The sequence below is a fragment of the Talpa occidentalis genome, unplaced genomic scaffold (assembly GCF_014898055.3).
Source record: "Talpa occidentalis isolate TD23 unplaced genomic scaffold, MPIMG_talOcc4v2.1 talOcc4.12, whole genome shotgun sequence".
Lineage (NCBI taxonomy): Eukaryota > Metazoa > Chordata > Mammalia > Eulipotyphla > Talpidae > Talpa > Talpa occidentalis.
In genome coordinates, this window is record NW_023601212.1 from 74,719,265 (window position 1) to 74,743,722 (window position 24,458).

Genomic DNA, 24,458 nt, shown 5'->3' on the forward strand with positions numbered 1-24,458 from the left:
GTTTTCCTCAGAGCAGAATCCTATAACTGGAATTAGAGAGGGGAGGGATTGGGATCAGAATGGGAGGGTTGCAATTGTATGGGGAATATAAAAATAAAATTTATTATTTAAAAAAAATAAATAAAGAAAAAAAAAGATTTCACCAATATATATAACTGTTATTTTTAGAAAAGAATGAATTTCCAGTTTTGCACAGTAATACTACCATCATGAGGGTAGTATTCATAAAAAAAAAAAAAACAAAAAACAAAAAAAAAAAACTATCCAAGGAATAGCCTGGACCCTGCCCAGCTGCTTCTTGAAAACGTTGGAATAATTTATATTCCCATTCACAAGTTATGAGAATACTTAGCAGTCTGAGTATCATCATTTAAAAGTGTGCTGGTCAAAGTGTACAAACTACCATTTATAAGATGAATAACTTCTCAGGGGTTCTGTTTTACAGCATGGTGATTATAGCTAATAATATTATGTTATATACTTGTTAGTTTAGATCTTAAGTGTTCTCACCAAAAGAGAGAGAGAGAAAAAAAAAGCAATTATGTGATGTGATGGAGACATCAGTTAATGCTATGCTGATAATCATTTTGCAATATATGTGTATCAAATAAACATATTGTATATCTTAAACTTATATAATGTTATATATCAATTATATCTCAATAAATCTGGGGGTGAGGTGAAGTGCACCAGCTTGGGAAAAAATTCTACAGATAATGGTAAACCCAAGATACTAAAAAAATTATGAGAGGGGTGGGAGAAGAGATGAATGAATATATTGGAAAAAAGCAAGAATTCTATCGGAAAGTTGCTATCTTTAGTTCTTTTATAAATGCTTTAAGGAAATTCTTGGTTGCCAATGTTTTCAATGGTACCAGGGATAATTACACAGAAAAACTCAGTTAACTTTGAGTTGAAAAGAAATTCAAAAGAGTTAGATTTTGGGTGATGAAATTTTAGAAAGACTTTTAACCAATATATTTTGCTTATATTTTCCTTTTTATGTATACATACAAAGACTATGAAAAAAATGTACCTAATGAAGTCTAACAAATCTTTTTAAACAAGCATAAAATAAAATTTATATGTGATAACAATAAATTATTTAAGAGGCAAAGAAGGGTATTTTATTTTTATAAATTTATGGTTAACCATAATTTGGCAGTTTCATTTAGCAATTATTTCCCTTTTTGAGAATCATCTGTTTATTTCCCCCTTGGGATCCCAAGTGGTTTTATTATAAATTTATAAGAGTTCTTTAGAAATTAAGGATATTAATGGTTCTATAGTATATTTGTTCCATGTAATGATTTCATAATACCAGACTTTTAATTTTCTTTCTAATGTTTATGCAATCAAACCTATCATTGAGCAATTTTTTGTTTGTTTAAACTCAAATTTTAGATACTTTGAAGGAAAATAGGTTCTTTACTTTTTACAAGCTTGAGTTGCAAAAAAATTCCTTGTTCTTTTGCTAACAGTCCCCCATTCAGCCTTGGCTGATAAAATCAGACAGAAAGCATGAGAACACTTTTCTCTTGCATCTTCAGTGCGAACCTTGGCAGCAGAGAGTGACAGTTCCAGGTCTGTCAAATAGATGCAATCATTGAGTAGTTAAATACATATTTATGGAGGGTCTGGTAAGTGCCTGGCATTGTGCTGAGTTTAATAAACACAAAGATAAGATTTTATCTGCCCTGAGTAGTTCATGGTCTTGAGAGACAGAAATAGACACGGCTAGAGCTGATTCAATGCCTGAATTGTGAGAGGACAGCAAGAAGGAAGTCCCCATCCCATCTCAGGAGTTCAGAGACTAACAGGAGGTGACTCCTGGGCTGTTTACAAGGGCTGTTCTGTTTTTCACCCAGATGGTGGCCACATGGATTTTTGCTTCACATCGTTATGCTACACGTGTAGGCCTCATGCATACTGTATTTGCGGTGTATTTCACATACATGATGTTTAAGGAGGAAAAAGATGAGTGAAAGTCAAGTAGGGACCTGGGGCAATTCAGCCTGCCATAGAATTCTCAGCAAAAGAGCTGGCCCAGTGTTTTTAAACAGATTGAAGTATTTTCCCCTGAGGAAAGTCAATACCTTCCACATGAAAGTGTCAAGACATAAAGCCTCTGCATATTTCTCTTTTAAAATTATGTTATGACATTCCAGCCAACAGAGATGAACAAAAATTTAAGAATCAAAGAAAAGTGACTGACTAGCTAATTGGGCCCGAGCTCCAATGTGGGTTGCAGGATGAGGCAGAGACACTGGGGCTGGCTCCCGCCAGAGGTCCCTGTCTCTCTTTACCTCTGGGCTGGGATCTGGGTGTGGTGAATAAAACTAGCAGATATTTAAAGTAGTTCTCTGAATAATGGTAAATTTAGTCACCAAGATGAATTTGGTTAAAAAGTTATTCTTAAAGAAGGGATAATATGTAAATAAAGCATAATCAGTTTTGGGGTCTACAATCCAGAAAATACTAATAAAAGCTCAACCCTACATATTGGAAGCTCACAGGTTAATGTTTTTAAAAATTAGAGGTTGCCATAATGTACCTAAGAATGAGACATCCACATGTCACATGAGTACAGAGCTTTTTTTAAAGCCATAAACAAAATGAGCTGAAAGATCAGGAAAAAAAAAAAAAAACAAAAAACAGGAAGCCAGGAATATTCACTGGCTTGGGGAAAAACCCTCAATCAGAATTGGACGTGAAAAATGAAGATCACAAAATTCATATATAGTGGGATATTCACTCTGCCTTCCTTTTCCCACTGCTCTGGGGTGTGGTGAAAAGAGTGTGTGGTGAAAAGAGCAAGTAGGAGTGAGTGTCAAATACAGAACAGTCTAAATATTGGTAGATTTTGTTACCAAACTGAATTAGGTTAGACATCTTCATTGAATGCTATATCCCAACTGAAATCTATTTCAGGGTATGGGTGAAGACAGCAAGCAGAAAAGGAGCATGGAAGTAAATGCCCTCAAATGCCATTGTTGATCATACCTGGGAACTGGGATATGGAGTTAATGTTGTCTTCATCTTCATATTTTCTATAGAGCCTATACATTAAATTTATTAATTGATGAAGAACATTAACAAAAACAAAAGACTTCCCTCCTCCAAGAATCACATTGTGATACCTCTTTTACTCATAAGGGCATCCTGATGTTCAGCCCTAGAGACATCATTTACCTCTGGTTTCTGTGAATAGCAGACCCTGGAGTTGTGCAGTGCACACCCTGAGGAACTTTGCCCTGGCCATTATCTAGTATTTTCACATTTTAACTCCTTCTTTTTATCACTATTTCGCTTCTAATTATAAAATTATCACATGAACCTTAGTAGTAATTGGGAAAACATAACAAAGTGCCCCCCAAATCCACCTGTTTCACCACCAGAGGTAAGAAGCAATCCATTTCTCCTTACTATCCTTTCACTTGAAATAGAAGCCAATCCAATTTTGTAATTCTGACTTTTTCCTCTTAAGTACTATACGAGCAATATTTTTCTCATATCATTAAAGTTTTGTAAACACATTTTGAAATGCTTGCAAAATATTTCAAACTATAAATATATCAATTTAATTAGGCTTCAAGTTAAATTCAAAATTTTTGCTCTAAAAATCACTGTAATAAACAATTTTACTCTTAAATCTTTGTCCTCATTTCAGATTATTTGCGTGGGTAAGACTGGAGATGAAAGTCTGACTATCATTAAGCCTTTTAATACATGTGCTTCAAATTGCTTTTGAAAAAGCTTGCTTCAATTTGCACTCTCAGCAGAGGACATGTGGTTTTTCATATTATCAAGACCTTGTCAGCAAAGTACCAACATATATTCCAAATATGCATCTTTGTTCAGTGGTAGGAGACAAAAAGGTACCTCGATGTATTTTAAATGTTATTTTAATTTCTTTGATTATAAAATAAATTAAATTGTTTAATTTTTTCAATGATTTACATTTTCTCTTTGCTTTTCTTTGGGAATATTTTGCTATTTAAGTAAAATATTTTGTTTAAATAAATTTGCAGAGCTCATTATAAATTAATGCTGTCATCTGTTCATCTATAGTATTTATGGCTCACATTTTCCAGTTTGGCATATTATATCTCTCATCAGTTGATGTACAGATATTTTAATATTTATGAACTTAGATCAATTAAACTTTATCCTTGCATTTTCATCCACAGCTTTCATTCTTAGAAAGTCCTTCCCCTTTCAGATTTCACATTCTTATTTGTTCTATATGGTTCTATTATGTTTTTTTTTTCCTTTCATTTAATACTGCAATCTAGTTGAGACATACACTTTGGGATATGGTGAACCATGAAAACCTGAATTGTTTTCTTTCCAAAGAGCTCGACAATTTAATTGTTTCATGAAATGTCCACTCACTATCATTTTTCCATGCTTCCTTTATATTTGATCTTATATTGATACTCCCCCTCACCCTATCCCCAAGTAAAAACTGCTAAATTTTGAAGAAAAGACAAAGCAGCTTGGCCCTATTAATTGCTGCTACTGTCAGGTACTGTTCTAAGAACTCTACATATCCTAGTTCATTTCCTCTCTGCTACAACCCTATGAAGGAGGTACTTTCATTCCCCCTATTTTACAGATGAGGGAATGAAAGTCAAGATGTTTTACTAGGATTTGATTGAGTAGGCTTGCTTTAGAGTCTTTGTGTGCTCCTAACACTATATGTACTTTCCCTGCAAGACACAAGCCTCCCATTCTAGATTCCAGCTTAGGAGGGGTTGAATTACTGGGGCAGATTTTCTATCTATAAATGGCATCAGGCATAAAATAGGAAAATTTACAGCTGTGGAAAAAGTAAACACTCTAAATAAAAGAGTCTTCTTGGCTTCAGACTGGCTGTCACAAGGGTCCAGGCAGCCCAGGGAAGAAACCCAAATACCGGAGTGAGCTGGGTACCTCCACCAGTACAGGGCACCCAGCAACCTGCACCCTACACCTCCATGCCACCACTTCCTCCACCAAACACACAAAGCAAAAAGTAACAAGGACAAGGGCTTATATATATATCCATGTGTCCTGCAGTGGTGCTTGTGATATTTTGAAAATTAAAAAAAACATAAATTATGCCTATATTTTCAATTAAAACACAGCCTAGATAATAGTTGGGATCATATGTAACCATTATTAATGCTGCAGAAAAATATTTAATGACACAAGAAAAGACTATGCATATAAAATATTCATGTTTGTCTGTGTATATAAATTCACACACATAGACACACACACAGAAGATTATATCTTAAAATGTACACGTTAATTATGGAATCAGAATGCCCATATCCAACCCTGGCTTCATAACTTTAAAACTGTGAGACCTTAGGTAATTATTTAATTTCTCTGAGTCTCAGCATTCTTACCAACAACATGGAAACAATACCACTACCTCATAAGGTAAGGGTGAAGTGAATTCATTAGTGAAAAGCACTTAGGATACTGCCTGGCATGAAAAGCACTCAGTGTTTACTGCCATTAACATTATTTGCCAAATTTTCATAAGAGAAAATTGATCTGCCTGTATGCTTAGAAAGCATAGCACATCATAGAAAATCTAAGAGTATCTCTGCCATTTCTTTGGAGGCAAATGGCTCCAACCCACATACTGAGTCAAGGAGAGCACATTCCTACCTCTCTTTATACCCAACTCTTTATACCCAATGCCCCACTTACAGGTTCCAGAGGACCTCAAAAATCAAAATGCCCCAAGTAGAACTCATCTTTTACTTATACCCCAAGGAGAAAAGGTCACCACTGAATTTGCAACATTGGATCATGTTTCTCCCCTGACAACACCAGTTGGAGAGAACCTTGCTGTAGTTACTGTACCTTTAAAAAGCACTCAATGAATGAATGAATGAAATGAATGAACAAACAAGCAACTCTTCCCAATTTTCTCCTAGCAAAGCATCTAAAGTGAGAAGCATCCATGGTCTTAATTACCTCCCCATATGCAATGGTGTTATTGTATCTTCTCATTTCTGGGTAAACATGGTCCAGGTACCATTGGAAATTCTTACACTTTAGACTTTTCCTTAATGCTCTTCTTTCGGAGACATCACCTATGTCAATTCCTGGATTCTGGAAGTAAAGGGAGAAGCAAATGGTGTTAGTGACTGGAGAGCTTTGACCACAGAGGAAGACAGATGACATCACCTGTGGTGATGCTGAGAGATGTTGAGCCTTGTGTGACAGCCCAGATGGTTGGCTCCAGGGGACCTACTTGATCATCTATCCCCAAACAAGACACTGTTGTCCCCTGAGTGCAGCACGCAACCCCCAGACAAGGTGGTGTCCTTATCATCACCTTGTGATAAAGAACCTGGGACTCACTGATGCTGACAACCTAAGTCCCCAGCTTCATCTCTCTCACATTCTTCAGTGACTATCAGAGTCAATTATTAGAGGAATTATTTGATTAAGACAAGAAAATAAATGCCTATAACCACCTCCTGTCTTTCTTTTCTATACATGTGTAATTTCCCTCTTTGTTGGCTCTTTCTGAAGTTCATTATATGCAGAAGTGAAAATAATTTTCCATTGCAAAGCTTGTAATGATGTTCTAATGAATAATTCACTCTGCTTTTACAGAAATGAACCTGTAATGGGCTGCTGTGTGCTGACAAGGGAAAATAAAGTAGCTGAAATATGATTCCACAGACTCAGCCACAAGATGGCCGCCAACCCGTTGAGATGGGAGGCTGTCTCCACAACAGACAGCCAGGTGGCACCTCAGGAGCTAGGGAGAAGAGTTCAAATTATTTTATTAGATTTCTTCGGCAGTCAGTGATTTTTAAAGGAAAATACCTTTAAATATCAAACTTATTTAAATGTAAAGGCAAACCTGGACAGCAATATTTAACTTTGTTTTAATATACTTAGTGTGACTAATAAGAATGGTCATTTTTGAAAAGTGTAGAAGGATACCACTGACACTGGGGCCCAAAGTTTGTTTTTAGTGATAGCAAAAACACTGGTCAGTCAGCAGCCTTCAGTTCTTAGGACTCTGAGTAAGTCACACCAGCACTTAAGGTCAGAACTCCTCACCTGGAAAGAGGGATGCTAGTGATACCTACTGCACTGATTTCACCACAGGCCTGTGGGACAGTCAAATGAAAACATGAGTTCATATTCCCTGCCCTGCCCTGTGTAGGTGTAGGACCCTAAGCAAGTCATTTTTAAACTCCCAGTACTTTGGTTTACTCATCAGTAAAACAGTCATCATAATGGATTCATATTAAGCTAGCATTTATTGAGCACCTAATATGTGCTATGATCTGTTCTAAATCTTACTGTTATCTCACAGAGCCCTGTGAGACAAATGTTTTATAGATGAGGAAGCCAAGGCAGATAGTCTCCATGTCACGAGGTGGTTATGAGGGCTAAATAAGATAGGGCAAATAAGGACTGAATTGAGAGCTTGGTATATAGTAAGGGCTCAACAAGTTTCCTATTTTATATAATAATAATGCATAAAAGTACTTATAGTTTAACAGCTATGAAGGACTATATGGCCTTAAGGGGTTTTCAATGCTTTAGAATGATATTTCAATAATTGTAACAACAATGATATAAATTCTTTTTCTTCTTTATCCATTCATCTTGTATATATTCAGATGCCTTTGCACTGCTCTAGACCCCAGCCTCCTAATACAAAAGGGGTGCCATTTCTCAGTGGGAACCAGTCCAGGTAGTTCCCGGGGCATGGCTTAGACACCTACAGGTGTTTTCATTGAGGAGCTCAACCTAACATGGTGAAGGGTACATATACCTCTGCTGTCTATGGAGAACAAACAAGGCTCATAACATTCCCAGGCATATGTTAGGTGCCAGGCCCCGCTCTCAGTACATCACATGTATTTAGACTTAGTACTTTAGTACTTAGTGCTCTAGATTTAGTTCTTACAAAGAAGGAACACCTGCTAATATCCCCATTTTATAGCTGAGGGACCTAAGGTACACAGGCAAGAAGTGGATATGTTCAAGATCACATAACTGGTAAGAGCAGGGCTGGGACTCCAAACACACTAATGCCCAACCACTGTGCAATAATATGCCATGGGGCTGCAGAAACATAGGAATTCTCCTAGACTATATTATGGGCAGAAAATGGAAGAGAGACGAAGAGCCATATAAACAAGTTATTCAGCACACCGTAGTGGCAAAAGTCCGGGGGCAGCTGGAGCCCTATAAGAGGGCACACAGTAAAAGCAGATGACAGAGTCTGGTGCCAAAAACTCTGGATAAGTTCCTTCTGGACATAATGTATGTTCAAGAGCCAGGGCACCCAGATTAACAGAATTAGACAGGGATTAACACAGTAAGACCTGTCTAATCTTTGTAAATGGATTTAGAGATTTCTGGTGTGCCAGATGCCATATATCTAAAACCTGGAGGCCTGTGAACCCCCCTCAAAGTGCATTAATAATTTTACAAGTGTAAGTATCTTTCTGGCAAGGAACCATCAGCATGTTAAAGCGATCCATGGCCTGTCATTCTAGGCCTGTTCTACAGTGATGGGGAAGAATTCGTGGGCCCTACCTCCAGCGGCAGGTTCCATGCTATGTACACATGAGACTTGTAGTCGTCCATCCAGACTTCAGCAACCCGGAGAGCATTCCTCTTGGTGTAGAAGCCAATGTTGCTGTTGTAAGGCTTCTTCTTCCGTTCAATGTGGGCCACCCGTGAGCAAGGCAGGACCTCCATGCTGCCCCCACAGAGCCAGACCTGGAGGGGCAAGGACTTCATTAGCCTGTTAGAGAAATTCCCAAAGGAATTTCACCGCCCCTCCTGCCAGACCCAAAAACTGTGCTGCAGGAGCCTACGCATGAATGAGAAATGCATTCTGATATATACTGATGCTGAGATCAATGTTGGTTTGTTACTGTGGCATAGCTTAACCTAACCTGACTCAAACAGGTAGAAAAAGGCTTGGGAACTTTTAAATAGATGCAGTATCTCAGGATATTAAAATACAGTTCTTCATAAATCAGACTCATAAACCTAAGGTGCCCCTGGTGATGCACGGGTTTTCTTAAGCGTTTAACAACGCACAATTGGCATCCATGAAGGTTTTCTCTTTCACCTGGTTGAAGCTATGTTCTGCAAATCTAGAATAGAAAATTCAAACTAAAAAAAAAAAAAAGACCATTTTTTATTCAAATTGACACAAAGTATACAATAATACTGTTCTGCCTTGCTTATATGCTCTATTTTGGAGTCCTAAGAGACAAATGCTCAGCCTTCTGGAAGCACCCACCTCATGTCATCTTGTGCAGGTGTAACTTATCATTGATGGAATATTTGCTTATTTCTTCAAAGAGGACACTGAGATAAAAGACTGAGAAAGAGGGCCTCCCCTGATGGCACAGCGGTTGAGCGCTGGGCTGCGAAGCTGCCCGCAGCCTCTGCAGCGCCGGTTCGGCAGCCTCTCCAGCGAGGGTCCCACATGGCACGCAGACCTCTCTTATCTCACCCGCTGCTCCCGTCAGCAGTGTATTTCATCAGTCTGCCTGTTCTGTTCTCCGTTCTGGCTCTGGTGAATTCTCTCACCCTCCCACGCTTCTGACTGTACCCAGTGCTTATATAAATAAAATAAATCTTTCAAAAAAAAAAAAAAGACTGATAAAGAGAGGATGATCCAGACTAATTTGATCTGAAGCCCGATGACAAGGTACCCTGATGGTTTGGGGCAGACCTAGCCGCTGACAGTAGAAGGAAGCCAAGTCAGTGAGGCATAATACGGCCAGAGGACTATGGGGAAGATGGGCAAGGTACCTTACAGGCTAAAACAAGGGGGCTGCATTTCCAATTGTGGACAATGTGCACAGTCAGAGTCCCACAGATACAAGGTATTTACTCCTCCCATCAAAAAGTTGGATCTATTTTCCTTCCTCTTGGGTCTGGGTTAGTCTCAGGACTTGCACTCATTAACAAAATGCATTAGAAGTGTTGTCTTGCACTGTCAGGTAGGTGTTCCACCCTCTCCCTCTTGGGCTTCTGAGTCCTCATGTTACGAAGAAGCTAAGAATGAAAGACCATGGAGCAAGGGGATGCAGGTGGGCAGCCATTTCATGTGTCCTGAGTAGCACATGAGTGAGGCCACGTAGGACCAGAAACCCCTTAGCCAGCCCTCTTGACTGCCAGTGCGTGAAAGAGCCCAGTCAATGCACAGAGGGCAGAGACCCCCTCTGCTCACCCCAGCCCGAATGGCCAAACTCTAGACTAGTGCAAATCGCTATTTCAAGTAATTTGATTTGGATCTATACAGCAGTTAATAATTGAGACACATGAGTATTCAAGGAAGTGAAAGAGCACTCACAGGACTGGAGTTTAGAAAGTGGGCTCAGAAAGTAGGTATGGGAGGGCAAGGTGAGTGTGAAAGGCAGCTGGAGGGACAGGCAGGCTTCTCTCCAGCTGGGCCTGGAGCCTGTGATAAGGTAGTCACTGAAGGATTTGGTTTTGAAATGATCACTATGGATGAAGTGTGGGGAACAGACTGACAGTGAGAAGACAGAAGAAAAAAAGAAACAGAAGAAAGTCAGTAGCCCTGGCTAGGGCAACAGAATAGAAACAAGAGGTGGGAAGATCTGAGAGACTACAATAGGCAAAATAATTAGTAATGGGTTAGAACTGGTGGGGCAGAGAAGAGAGGTCAAGAATGATTCTGAGGTTTCTTGTTTGTGCAAATGGGCATCATTCACTGGGCCAGAGAGCTGCCCATATCTACCCAGGCCTCTGGAGGCTGAGATTATCAAAGAACCCCAGGGCCCAAGAAGTACCAGGCAGGGCACATCTCTCTGTTCCAGGACAGTTGATGCCTGGAAGAGGGATGCCCATGCGTAGGGCTGATTTCTCTACCATCATTCTAGAAAGGGCAGGCTGGTTTAATCCCATCTTTTGATATATTCATTCAACTCACATTGTTTAATAAATATTTCACTTACTCAATAGAATCTTAAAGATTATGGAAAGTACACCATCAAACTAAAAGCTGCTATTTCCAGAATGACCCCTGTGTTGTGGTCTAGCAATGGTTTCCCTGAATGTTTCTATATTTTTCCAGCAGTCGTTTCAAGTCTTTTCTTCAAGGGCAGGTTGAGAACCTGGCCAAGATGACTGGTTCCCAAAGTTAGCTGTCAAAGGAGTTGACAGGTCAGCCAGGCAGAAAGAGAGTGGGAAATACAACTTCTCCAATCATTTTCAGCAAGCTCTTTCCAATTCATATGCACATGTACCTGAAGTAACAGGAGAATTCACTGACATCTCTCAGGAGAGAAGAAAACATCATCACCCCTCTGTTTAGTCAAGTAGGTTTGGAATATGAGAGAAAAATGCTTACCCTTTAAAAAGAAAGGTGGGGGGGGGAGTCAAAGAGCCCAGAATGAGGCAAGCAATGTGATGGGGTCTTAGGGTATGTGGACATCCTCAGGACATTCTGGATTGTCAAGGGTTCCAGGCACCAGACTCCTGCAGCCTCCCTAGCCTGAGGAGAGATGGACTTTACCGCCCAGGCTCTGGCACCCTCAAGGAGCAAGGCCTGACCCATGTATCAGGTGCAGAAGTGCCAGCCCCTGGAGCCAAGTGCCTGTACTAGAGTTCTTCCATCCTTGTGCTCAGCGGGTGGAGCCCAGCCACCCAGGCCTTCCTTCCCATGGACAGGAGTTTTTCCTCAAGCCACTTGGAAGCCACTTGGACCCATTTATACTGTTAAAAAGTAGCACCAGAGAAAAGTTCAGCACAGAAATAACCCCCATCAGGTGATTCAAGTGCAGGCAAATTTTAGCCTTTGTCTGCTGGTAAAATCTGTTCAAAACAACACAGATGTCTGGCTAAGAGAAGATTTTGTTTGCTACTCCCATCCTATCCATCTTTTTTAGGTCTACCTAGTAATCCTAGAATCCTTGCCCCAAGCACATGCTGGTGAAAATCAGGGCGCCCAGAGGTGCCTGTCTCCCCTGCTGTCTTGAAGACGGTGAGCTGTCCTCTCAGTTTAAGTGCACATTCTATCCCACGGAATTGGACAGATGCATAATAGCTTCCCTCCTAAAGTCCTTTTACAAAAATTCAATTTCAATCTTCTACTTTATTTATTACAATTTCTCAGAAATAGGATTTACAAATATGGACCTCAAGACATATCTCAATTTCAGTATCACAGTGGTGAGAAGCCCTAAATACCTGGATTCTATTGCCAGTCAATGCTAGTCATTTCTCTCAATACAAGATGAGGAATTAAAATGAAGCCTGTAAATGACATGTGACTCAGAGGAGGAAAGCAACGCATAGATTGAAAATAGCCTGATTGACTGAGCATGGAAAGGGCGTTGGGAGGGCTGTTTTCTTTTGATTTTTGTTGCTGTTGCTTATGCACTTACAGGTATAATATTGGGAGAAAAGTCAAATAATCCCAGGTTTATGCTTGCCACTTTGTAATTTACCCCAGCTTTACTCCCCAGCCTGAGAGCATGTTATTTTCAGAGAGGGTTCCAGCTCCTGTGTTAGAAAAATAGCCCAAAGTTGCCTCAATCAGGGACTTTAAGGCGGAGTCCCTCATGTGCCCCACACCTTATCTTCCTCTCTTTCTGCTCACCCTTCTTTCCCCACCACTTAGGGCATCCCCACTGGCCTGTTCTTGCTCTTGTTTCTGCCCTGCTTTGGCTCTATTTAGTTACCTACTCCTTCCTTTGCACAGTTCCTCCTTTGGTAAGAGCAACTCCAACTGCAAAGATATTGAGCATTTTATCCCTCTTTGCATTCCCAGTACCCGGCCTGATGTCTCTGACTAATAATTTACCTCCTTTCATCATTCCATTCAATGCCATTTACATGTTTACCCAGATCAGAGCTTGGAGCTAAGTGCTGCCAGGGACATAAAGATAATTTAGACATGGAACCTACTTACATTCTTTGCTCTTTTCTCACAGCTTAAAATTAGACTCCCAAGACAGTGTTGAAGACCAATTTAGAACCCTGGTGTGGAAGCAGCCAGACGGGGGTGGGGTGATACCACTGCTTTCCTTCCCCTGCTTATGCATACATGTTCTACTATTATGTCGTTTGCATTTTGTCTAGGATTAAAGAGGAGCTGGTAAGGTGCAATTATTGGTAAACTATGCTTAATCACAGGAGGAAAGTATTAATTGTGTTTAATTCTCTATCTTTAACACCAAAGGGCCAGAGTTTTAAGATTTTGTCCAGTGATCTGGGATGGTACTTGAATGTCAGTATGCTTTAAAGACTGTGGCATCATGTGGTTCAAAAGGCCTTCAACTCTATGCTCAAGCTCCCTGAGACCAATTTGTTCAGGGCTAAATAAAAGGCTTTGCCAGCTATCACTCTGAGAAATCTATAGACAGGGAGTTGGGTACTGGGTTGCCTGCAGCTTGGGGCTATGATTAGGGAGTTCAGGACTGCTCAGCACCCCATAGCTTCACCAATTAAACAGCCCATCTGCCTGCTGACCACCATCTAATAGGGACCTTCTGTTCATTATTATGCATTCAGGAAGCTCTGAGACATGCTTTGGAGAGAGCCATGGCTGCTAATGTCTAGTTGTTCTGCCTTCCCCAGAAGGGATCCGAGGGAAGCCCATTCTCCCTCCCCCTGGAGATAGAAAACCCCTCACTCAAAGTCACAAAGCTTGCACCCTGAGGGTGAACACCAAGGCCTGCATTGGTGGACATGTCCCGACTAGGGTAGAACTTGAGAAGCGGCACCTAACCAGTTCTCAAGCCTGGGGCTCAGGACCAGGATTTGAGGCCACAACAGAGCTGAGGGCAGTGGGAGAGCTGCCCGAGGTGGGCATCAGGGGGCCACCTCTGCAGGTGGGAGGGAGTGAATGGGGTGAATTCTGGCAGGCACTGCCTAGAACCAATGTTCTACTGGGCCCCCTGCTCCATGTTCTCCACAGGCTATTTTCTGGTGACTGGAGAGCATGACACTGCTGAATTAAAGGCCTGGATTCAGCTCCTGGCTCTGCCACAGCAGCCTCACTATTGTCATTTTTGACCTTTGGTTTCCTCAACCGTAAAATGCAGCTGGTAATAGCACTCGACCTGCAGGCTGTCTGTCATGAAGAAGAGATGGGGTAAGGTAAGCAAAGCCGATGAACATGATGGTGGCTCACAGTAAATGCTGAAAAGGATAAGTTAGCCATTATGTGCTGACTATGACGTGGGCTGTCTCCTGTGCACTGAGGGCACTGGCACCACAGGAGGGGCTGTTGGAGAAAAGACCCGCTGACATGGGGGAGCAGGGCTGCAGATGCCGGGGTGGGGCTGAGCGCTCCCCATCAGGCACTGCTAGCCCTTCGGTCCACCCTCAGCTTCTGCCTGTGGCATAGACCTGCCACTGCAGGTGGGCCCTCGAGGGCCATGTCACAGCACACCCTGCCTGGCAGGCAGAACGTTGACCCTCTTATTCTCCCCAGGGGGTTCACGCCCCAGGACTTCCTAAGGTGGAGCTGCTTTAAAACACCATCTGGGAACTCACAGACTATGGGCGACTTAGGACAAACTCAGACTAACACTGAGCACCACTGAGAAGGCCTAGCGGACATGAGGATGGTTTTCCTGACATGGGGTGACCACAGATATCTCCTGGGGGGACAAAAAGGGCAGATCCTTGGTAAAACCACTCATAGAAAGTGGAGGTGTGTTTTCCAGGCCTGCCAGTTAGTCCTGATTGACCGCCCAAACCAGGAGACCATGTGGGCAGTTGGGTGCACTGGGGCAGAGAGTAGCAGGGCATCCTCAGGGGACTTGAGAAATTGTTAGTCATGCTCTCCAGTTCCAGGGGGGCAAAAGCAATGGGGCAGCAGGTCAGGCCCCAAACCTGTCATCATCTCTAAGCAGCAGACTGAGGGATCCCTTTAGAGACAGCATCACCAAACACGCAGCCGTTGTGGCAGAGGCTCGTGAAGGAGCACTGCCCAGGTACAGGTGCATTTCAACCCCTCCTGCTGCTGCTCTGCAGCCCAGCTGAGGGATGGGACCTACTTCACTTCCCTTGAACCCCTACACTCTGGGGGTTGCATCGATAAACTAACACACTCAAGTTCCCAGACTCAACAAAGAAAAAGAGGGAGAAAAATAACCATGAGTTTAATTTAAGCAGAAGGCAAGCCCACCTCCCATCCCACTCAGAAGATATAAAAACACCAAGTCCCTTGAAGCAGCTGTTAGTTACAGAGAAGGTTCCCGGCCAGGGCTGCTGACACTGCTCTGGTTTCCTGAGCTGGCACCCACAACTTCCTTCCAAGCTGAAGGTGCCCCTGAATCCTTCCAATGAAGGAGTTCCTGCCTTTCCTTTTTGTAGGCTCTGCTATGAACATCAACTAAATTTTTACATGTTGGAGTAGTAATTAAGTCATATGCCATGAATGTCCAAGAATGTGGGGTTTCTAAGCTGTGAGTCGGCAGAGGGGCTCAGACGCTTTCCATGCTGTGGATGCAGCATCGGGGCATGGGGCTCAGAGGCTGATCAGTTGTTACTGGTGGTCAACAGGGGCCTGGGGGTGGGGTTGGGGGATGAACAGGACTTGGGGGGAGGGAAGCTGCCACTATAGGAGAGTCTGAAGACCAGAAACTCAGCCCCATCAAGGCATTCGATGCTCTCAGGAATGCAGAATGACTTAAATCAGGGGAAAGACAAATGCAGATCCTGGCTCACTAGAGCCTAAGTACAAAATGAAACTCAGAGCCATTCAGTGCCCCCTTAAGAGAACCTGTGGCTGCAGTTGCTGCTTGCAGGCTCGTGAGTCCCAGTGGGCACTGTCATCTCTCCAGGCATTTTTATATAAACATTAGAACTTTTCTCTTCTTACAAAAAATATATTCTTTGAAAGGAAAGAGCCAAAGAAGTGAAGGAGCTATCCATATGCTGAGAAAATGATGACTCTCAGTCCCAAAAGAGAATTTCGACTTCTCTTTTGGTCCCCAGAAGGACCTGAGAATTCAAGGATGTGCTGCCTGGACTCAGAACCACCCCTGGCATGCTTAGTCCAGATACCACACAGCCCCCGGGAAAGAGCAGAGCAGCCTCTGCCAGGTCAGCACCAGGCCGGCAGCCTGAAGGCTGCACATGGGCACCCTGGGTTCCTGGACACCCACATGTCCAACCTCCTTTAACCCAGGTGTGGCCCTAAGGCTTGTTCTCATCAGTGATGGGGAGAAGCCAATGCCTTCTCTACCCTTCTTTCCCCCGCAGGGGACCTCAAAGTCACCCACTGAAGGAGAGAGAGGCACAAGGATGGCTACCTGCTGGCCACAAACAGGTGAAAAGGGGCCTGAGTGACCACAAGGAAGGCTACCTGCTGGACCTTTCCAAGCATCTCAGCGCAGCCACTAACAGTAGCAGGTTTGCTTGTTCCAGGGCCCAGAGCTGCGTGCCCCCCACACTCTACACCCCCTACTTTGACTTGTAATTGTGTAGAATTTTTAAATGTATATAGTACCCCGGGCTTTGAAAGGATTATGTGTCCCGAAGCAAGCAGCCTCTCTGAGGTTCCTTCCAATCCAGTAATTTATTTTCATTTCTTTCTCAGAAAACAGTCCATCCTCCGCTTCCCTGGAGGCTGGATATTGCACCCGGATATTGAAGATGTCACTGATCCGCCCCATCCCATTCTATTCCCTGCCCTACTTGGGGCCAGTCTCATGTTTTGGAAATTGTTGGAATGGTAGCCAGCAGCAGAGCTGATAAAAGAAAACAGTCTTTTAAATTTTTAAACAGTTCTTTCTGGCACTGCTTTATTCTTGCTCTCCTAACACTGTGTCCAGCATATCTTCTAGGCCTGGGGTCTATTTGAACAATTCTAAAATGTCATCTCCTGCCTGCTGGCTTCGGCTGCTGTGAGCAGCACGTGGCTTGGCTCCCACAGAGCCAGTTAAGTGAAACGGGTGTGCGCGTTACCCATTCACGGAACTTGATCAAAATATGTCTGTCCTCTTCCTGGCTGAGAGAAAACACAAGAATGGCACTGTATTATCTTGAATGCAGCCTCTTTTTTCCCTTTGTAAGAATGCTGGGATATGTGTGGTTGGGTTTTGATAGTTCTTAGGTGCCATTGAATAGCCTTGATCTTGAAACCTTAAAGAACAATCAGCTCAGGGTTTCTTCAGAGGCCACTCTGGGCCTTTGTCCCAGAGACTATGAAGCACAACCCATCCCGTGATTGAAGTTCATGTGTCTGACATTCCCAACGAGTGCCAGGTGCTCATGCATTTCTGGCGCCCCTGGGTCCTATGAGGAAGGTTCAGGAGGTAGAAGGAAATCATATCTGTCATGGGCTGAATTGTGTCCCTGTTCCCAAATTTGACTGGTAATTGTATAGAGTTTTTAAATGTATACAGTATCCTGTGCTATGAATAGACTCTGTGTCCTGACTTCAGCATCTCAGAATGTGTTTGCATTTGGAGAGAGGACCAGTAGGGAGACCATTCAGGTCAACTGAGGTCACTAGGGTAGACTCTCACCCAATCTGCATGGGGTCTCATAAGAACAGGAGAGGAAACACAGAGCAAAGACCATGGGAGGACAGAGAGAGACTACAGGCACTCACAAGCCATGGAGACAGGCATCAGAAGAAGCAGCCTGTCCACACCTTGGTCTTGGCTTCCCAGCCTCCCAGCCTTTACAACTACGAGAAAATAAACTTCTGTTGTTTGAGCCACCCAGTCTGTGGTACCTTGTTACGACAGCCCTAACACCATAATACAATATTCTTCCTACATTTTCCCTGGATTTAATGACAGGGCACGGCCATAGGGGCAGCCAGAGAGGTCTGATAGAAGGTTTCAGGGAATCTAGAAGAGAGTTGGTGAAGGAAAACCTTCCTTCAAAGCATTAAATCTGGCAGAACCAGAGCCATCAGTTGTCCATGACACTGCTGCATTTTAGGTTATTAGGCTGGAGGCCCGCTTTGGAAACACTCAAAGTTCCTTCTCAGAAACCAGAGGTTTGTTGAAAATGTTCCCATATGGGGGAAAAAGAGCTTCTGGCCTGCAGATAAGAGGGGCCCTGGAAATGAGATGCTTTTTCCACGCAAGGAGTAAGGATAGGTGGAGTGACACTAGCCTCTCTGCATCAGGGCAGGGGCATCAGTGGGCCACCCCATACTCCTGGCGACATGCCAGCTCCACTTGTAAGTAGGGGGATGGCAGATGCTGAAAACACTTGGGAGCAGCTCCTCTAACTGGGGCCTGTTGGCTGCACTGAGCCTCTGGGGGAAGCATCCACCAGGCTCTGGAAGCTGGGTCGTGCTGTCCTTGGATGACCATTGCTGCCTGACAGCCTTGGCATGACTAGCTAGCTCACAAGCAGCAGCGAGAACATCCTCATCAACAAGGATGGCAGTTAAGACCTACTAAGTGCCAGACACTCTGTATAAAGTGCTTTATGTTTATTATTTATTACATTCTCATAACAGGTTTGTGGGGTAGCTCCTTCTCCAAGTTGCACACAGGAAGCTGAGGGTCAGGGCACACACTGAAGGTTAACTGAGGTTGTTCAGGTGTCTATCCTCACTCTTTGCCTAGGAAAGAATCTCATTTCATTAGGGAAGTCCCTTCCTATTTGTAGGCCAGACACATGCTTCTTCTTCTACTACTACTTCTTCTTATTATTTAAAGATTTATTTTATTTATTTATGCATACAAGAACTGGGGTCTAGGCCAGAGGTACTGAGGGTGAGAAGATTTACCAGAGACAGAGTGGAGAGCAGAATAGGCAGATCTACTGAAATACATGCTGAGGGGAGGAGCAGGCAAGATAGGAGAGGTCTGCTGTGCCATGTGGGTCACCCCCCTGGTTGGGGATTGAACTCATGCTGCAGTGGCTGGTGATATGTTGACAGTGCTGAGACTTTAACCCCTGTGTCACCAGGGAGGTCCCAGAAACATGCTTATTAAATGAGGGGCCCAAACGCAAACTCAGGTATGTTAAATCCCTCTCACTCTTTCCCACCATACACACTTCCAGAAGTGTAAGAAGACCCTATCTCTTTCTGACCAAGTCTCTCAGGAATGCCACCAACTCCCAGATTCTGAGATCCTTGACACTGATGATCTAAGCCAGAGGTTTCCAAATAACACAGCTGTGACCTGGCGGCTGCTTCTCATCAGCTAGGGGCTTGAAACATACATACACACACACACACACACACACACACACACACACACAAGTCCTAGACCCCAAGGTTCTGTCGTAGCAGGTATTGGGAGGACCTCTGTCTTAGGGTATCTACTTGTCTGAAGTAGGCAGAGACCCTCACACGTTCTCCCTATGGACAGAGTGCAGTCAGATGAAGTGTATGGATCTCTTCTCAGATGAAAATGCATTAAATAAAACCAAAAAGCACAGAATTACAAAGGAAACCAATCATGTTGAAAGACAGTTAAGTCAAAAAGATCATGCTATCATTAGCTATGTGTTCTTTAACACACTAAATAATACGATGCAGCACAGGTTTGAAATGAATCATAAATTTGAAAGTGGACAGGAGGTTACCTCAGTATTTCAAGATATCCACAAGAATTAGATTGAAATGCACATGCTTGATATGGCTGGGATAAAAGTACAGGCATTGCTAATGGTATAGAGATTGATGTGCTACAGTCACCACAGAAACAAATGATAATATCAAATCAAGGTGAGTGGACAGCAATGTATGTTTTATATTCCTGACCAAGTTTACAGATGCCTCAATTTTATCACAGTCTCCTCAGAGATGTGTGGCTCCCATGGTGAGAACCCTTGTCTTGGGGATCATGACTCGCTATGAAATCTAAATTATTTAGAATATAGATTTCAAAAGATTTTATTTTAAATCTCTCCACCAACACAGGCTCTACAAGAACGAAGACCAGGCTGAAAACCTGTGTGATTTTCATTGGCAATGCGAAGTCTGTATGAATATTTTGATCTTTTCTTTCTTACAAAGGGACTACATTAAATGATTGATTGAAAAATTAACGTGCGCTAGTAGAATGGTAACTACAAGAAATCACATTCGTGCAAATCTCGGGGAAAAACGTTGCATGATTTATCTTTTTGTCAGCATTCTGCCATTCTGTGATGAAAGTTATTTTTTTTCCCACTCTTGCTTTGTTTTGCACTTATCCTAATTTTCTAAATAACATGGTTTCCAGATTGCGAGAAATGATTATCCTCATTCAGAGCAAATGGTGCCAGAGAGAGATTCACGAACAGGGCCCTGTTCTCCCGTAATCAGCCATCCTTTCCTTCGCCTTGTCTGAGCATCCCTCTCTGAAGAGATTACCTGAAGGTTCGACTGGATAAAGTAATAACAAAAAGCTCCAAGTTGCAACTAAGAACAATGCTTTATGAGCACCAGAAAGTTTGCTGTGCTTAGCGTTTCAATAGATACTGGGGATAATAGGATTTTGTGCATGCTCACAAGGCATTTAATAGCTTAAAGCATTTCTTGCTTGCTGTTTTCAGTTGTGTGTGGTGGTTTAGGTGGGTTTAAAATGTTCCTCAGGCCGCTCACAATTATTCATCTAATGGCAGAGGTAACAGAGAGTTCAACCACCCCTGCTGGAGGATACCCTTGCTCCCCCTGAGGCCCTCCTAGGAGGAACAATTACTTTGGTCAGAGCCTCAGACGAAGGGATAGAGACACCAGCCCGAAGAAGAGGGTGACAGACAGCTGTCATCTCCAGGACACTGGCAGACACAGCCCAGATCACTCAGGAAGAGAAGGTGAAGGTGTGGGACTGGAGATGACAGTGTGGTTCAGGTAAACCCAGCCTCCTCCCAGGAGGGTCTCGTCAAATCCCCAGGTGCTATTCAAATCTCTCAAATCTTTCCTCTGGTCATTTCTTTTAAAGTAATGCTCTTCCCTCACAGGCGTCTCGTATGGACCTCAGTACCCACGCCAGACTCAGAGGCCTCACAGGGACCAAACCCAGACTATCGCAAGGTCTGCTTTGTCATTCCATCTGCTCCTCTGACCGAGGCTGATACATTCAGAAGTGCCTCCCCCACCACCCCCACTCAGCTTCCCCATGCGCTGAGTTCACCCTAACCTCTATCCATGCCATGACACATAGGCCTGCCCTCCCTGCCCAGGGACCCTCCCCAGGAAGCGTGTCCCTCGCCTTCCAGGAGAGGGACAGTCCCCACTCCTCATCTATAATGACACTTCATCGCTGTGCCACTGCTCCACAGTCGGAGCAGATGGTCTGGATGCCGGCTGTGCGCGCTTCTCACCCATGAGCTGCATACTGAGCGCGGAGGCACGGCCTGCCCTGCGCCACGTTCCACCCTGGCCACACTCGCGATGACCCACTCTGACCTCAGACTCTTTTTCGTTCCCCCCGGTTCTCTCATTCACCTACTCTCCCTAAAGCTGTTCAGAGGGAGGGCCTCAGCCACATGATACTTGTAATAATAAAATAATAAACAAAGTAAAAAGCTCACATTAAACTGTTTAAAGCAACGTCGCATTTACTGACTCTTTCCTAACTCAGTCTGGCATCAGGAAGGGCGTGTTCTTATATCACTACTCTAGAAACAAAGAAATGAAGACAAAGAGAGCTGAAACAGGAGTCCCAACTATGTTTTCGCAGATTCCCTATAAGTCTGGCATCTATTATGTACAGGGCCGAGCTAAGAGCCAAAGTTGTTTCTGTCTTTCCTGGGACCCAGAGTCCACACGCTGAACCACCCTCTTCTCCAGCCCTCACCCACCCAGCCAATATCCCCCACCCTAACCATCCAGGGTCAGGTACCAGACAAATGGGGATAGCCCCTGCACCCCAAGCTGCACCGGAATTACTTGTAGTAGCCCACTGTGAGCTATTTACCCTGGCCAAAGGAGAAACTCCAATAAAGGCTCCAGTTTCCCCTCCTTGGCTTTCCTCCTTGGCTTTCTGAACAAACTCCGTGGTAGGGAAGATGCCGGGAAAAGCCTCCCGAGGTGATCCAGGCAGGAGGGGAAGGTCACCCAGGCTAGAAGGGAGCAGGGTGGGGTAAGAAGCATTTGGAAGGTCTTGGGAACTCTCCCCTCCCCCTGCTGCTTTCCCTTGATTTTTTTTCTACTACTCTGGTTGCTCCTTCCCAGGCTCCCTGGAGGGCATCTCTCTGAACTGAACTGTCTGTGTTGGGCTCCTCCACCAAGATGCCCCTGGCCCGTTACCATCTGCTTGCTGGTGATGATGAGTCTAATTCCTCTGCTGAGCTTCAGACCTGTAAATCCAACTTATCCCTCTGCCTGGGTGGGTGCAGCCTGCAGACACATAGTCCAAAGTCACCCTAAATGTGTTTCTTCCATCTCAGTGAATTGCACATGGCAACTCAGAAGCCTGGGGAAGATTGCTCTTATTTAATATCAAAAGTGACTTATTACCTGGAGCTGGTGATTTCCCCATGTCTGACTTCCCCTCTGAAACAATCCTAAAGCATCTGCTTCCTTCTATCCCTGCTGCCACTTTCCCAACCCATGGTCTACCAGGGAGAACTGTAGCAGCCTCCTAATTGTGGTCCCTGCGCTTCAGCCTTGTCTTCAGCCCTGTTCCACACCTGCCCCAGTGAGCTTTCTGAGGTACAAATCATACCTGGAACTCCTCATCTTCCATCCTCGGGGGCTCCACATTGCCCTGGGAAGGTCTAACTTCTACCTCCAAGGCCTAGAAGACAGGTCTCTGCTGATCTATACGCTCTCCCCCACAGATCTTTCAAGTCTCCATTTCCCTACAGAATAATCCTCTCTGCCCACGAGCCCCGCCATCTGCAACTCCATCTGCCGGCAACACTCCTCATCCACCCTCCAGTTCTTCTACTTCTCCTGCAGATCCCATCTCACTGTCATTTCTAGAAACTTCCCTAGCCTTAGAATAGGGCCTCCTGCCCCACAGGTGCACCCTCTCCATCCCAAGCATTGTACCAATGCTTCCCAAGCATTCTATGTTGCCCACTATTTACTTGTTTATGTCCCCATTACAATGTCAGGTCAAGAGTCATGTCTCAGACATCTGTTGAATAACAAAGTAGTAATGGGTGGGGTCAGGATACTCAGGGAGTCTTGGCTATGAACATAAAAGTGGCTCCTGAGTCAATCGTGATAGTGGGGCCTAGGCCAGCAGTGTCATGTTGGGGTACCATTATAGTCATCTGAAAAGTAACAATGACATCTTCAGTGTGCAAGGCTGGAAAGTAACAATGACATCTTCAGTGTGCAAGGCTCTGGAATAGGCACTTTATAGGTTATCTCATTTAATTCTCTATAAAATTAGCTTTGTAGTTCTGTTAGTGAAAAACCAAAGCTATGAGGAAAATCACTTTTGCTGGGTAGTGAGTGTATGACCGGATGCAGATCACAGCTGGGATCTGTACCCAGCTTGATGCTGCCCCAAGACACAGGGAAGTTCATCCTTTTTTCTCGATAATTGTAATCCTCCAAATCCTCACATTCCTCAACCCCCTTCTTGAGTTCATTTTATTTCTGGCTTGCACAGCTTAAGTGCCACGGGACACAGCCTGCCCGCTGTCTGAGGAAATATGCTCTGACTTGTCTACAGGCTCCTCTGCACTGACTGGGGCTTCTCGCCCAGGAAGTGGCCACGCAGGGCCTGGCCCTGTGAGCCTGGCATCAGCTGTGCCTCCAGCCCCAGTCTCCTGGGGGGGGGGGCCCTCTAACTGGGAAGAGGTGTCTCCATCAGTGGCTCTAAGTCTGCCGGCTTTATTGGGCCTGTCTCATAGAAAGTGGCCCAAAGTGGGCATCAAAAAGAGCCAGGCTGGACAGTGGGCCTCAGAACCAGGAGCTGGAGCCTAAGGGAGCCACACAGGTCAAGAATTAGACTCTGTTGGAAATAGCTTTTGGGGGAGAAAATAACACTGCCATTGCCTATAGCTTATAATGAGGCACCTGCTGAGAGAGCAGGTGAGCACCCCAGGGTGGGCCAGTTAGGCAGACGTCTGAGAGGGGAGTAAGAAATGCATCAGCCAGGTCAGTGCTGGGCTCTGGGGGAACAACACCCACCTATCCAAATAGCCACCCTGGCCACCAACACCTGGGGGCTGCCCCAGGGACACCCTCAGGGAGCACTTGCTCTCCGCTCTCCCCAGGTGTTGGTGGGGATGGCAGGGCTACTACCAAGGCACAACTCCAGGAGGATCTGGGAAGGGGCAGGGCAGGGTCTACAAGGAGTTCAGGACTAAGTGGGGGCCAGGATGAGGATGGGGCTGGCCAGGCTGACTCTGACCCAGGCAGGGAGGGGAAGGGGCTATGTCAGGGAGGGCCCCCCTATGACGCAGGCACCCCCTCTTAGCAGAGGCTGGGTACCACCCACAGCATCTCTTTCTTTGTCTCTGCCTTGCCCAGGGCTGTCATCCTCACAATTCCTGATGCAGCTGAGTGCACGGCTCTAAGAGGAAAGCAAAAATGGGCTTTTACCTTTGGT

General features: G+C 44.3%; 1 protein-coding gene and 1 non-coding gene across 5 annotated transcripts in view; both read right to left on the reverse strand.

The window, feature by feature from the left end:
- GALNT17 (polypeptide N-acetylgalactosaminyltransferase 17) overlaps window positions 1–24,458 on the reverse strand; it is a 376,695-nt gene that overhangs the window by 26,004 nt on the left and 326,233 nt on the right. For all 4 annotated transcript variants that reach the window (XM_054693583.1, XM_054693584.1, XM_054693586.1 and 1 more), the window contains exons 8-9: window positions 8,575–8,760; window positions 5,977–6,114 (exon numbers count right to left, since the gene is read on the reverse strand). In XM_054693583.1, the coding sequence (XP_054549558.1) occupies window positions 5,977–6,114; window positions 8,575–8,760 (324 nt within the window). The remainder of the gene's footprint in view (window positions 1–5,976; window positions 6,115–8,574; window positions 8,761–24,458) is intronic.
- On the reverse strand, window positions 1,474–1,603 carry LOC119242435 (small nucleolar RNA SNORA31). Its single transcript, XR_005124447.1, has one exon. It is a non-coding gene; the product is annotated as a small nucleolar RNA SNORA31 (small nucleolar RNA).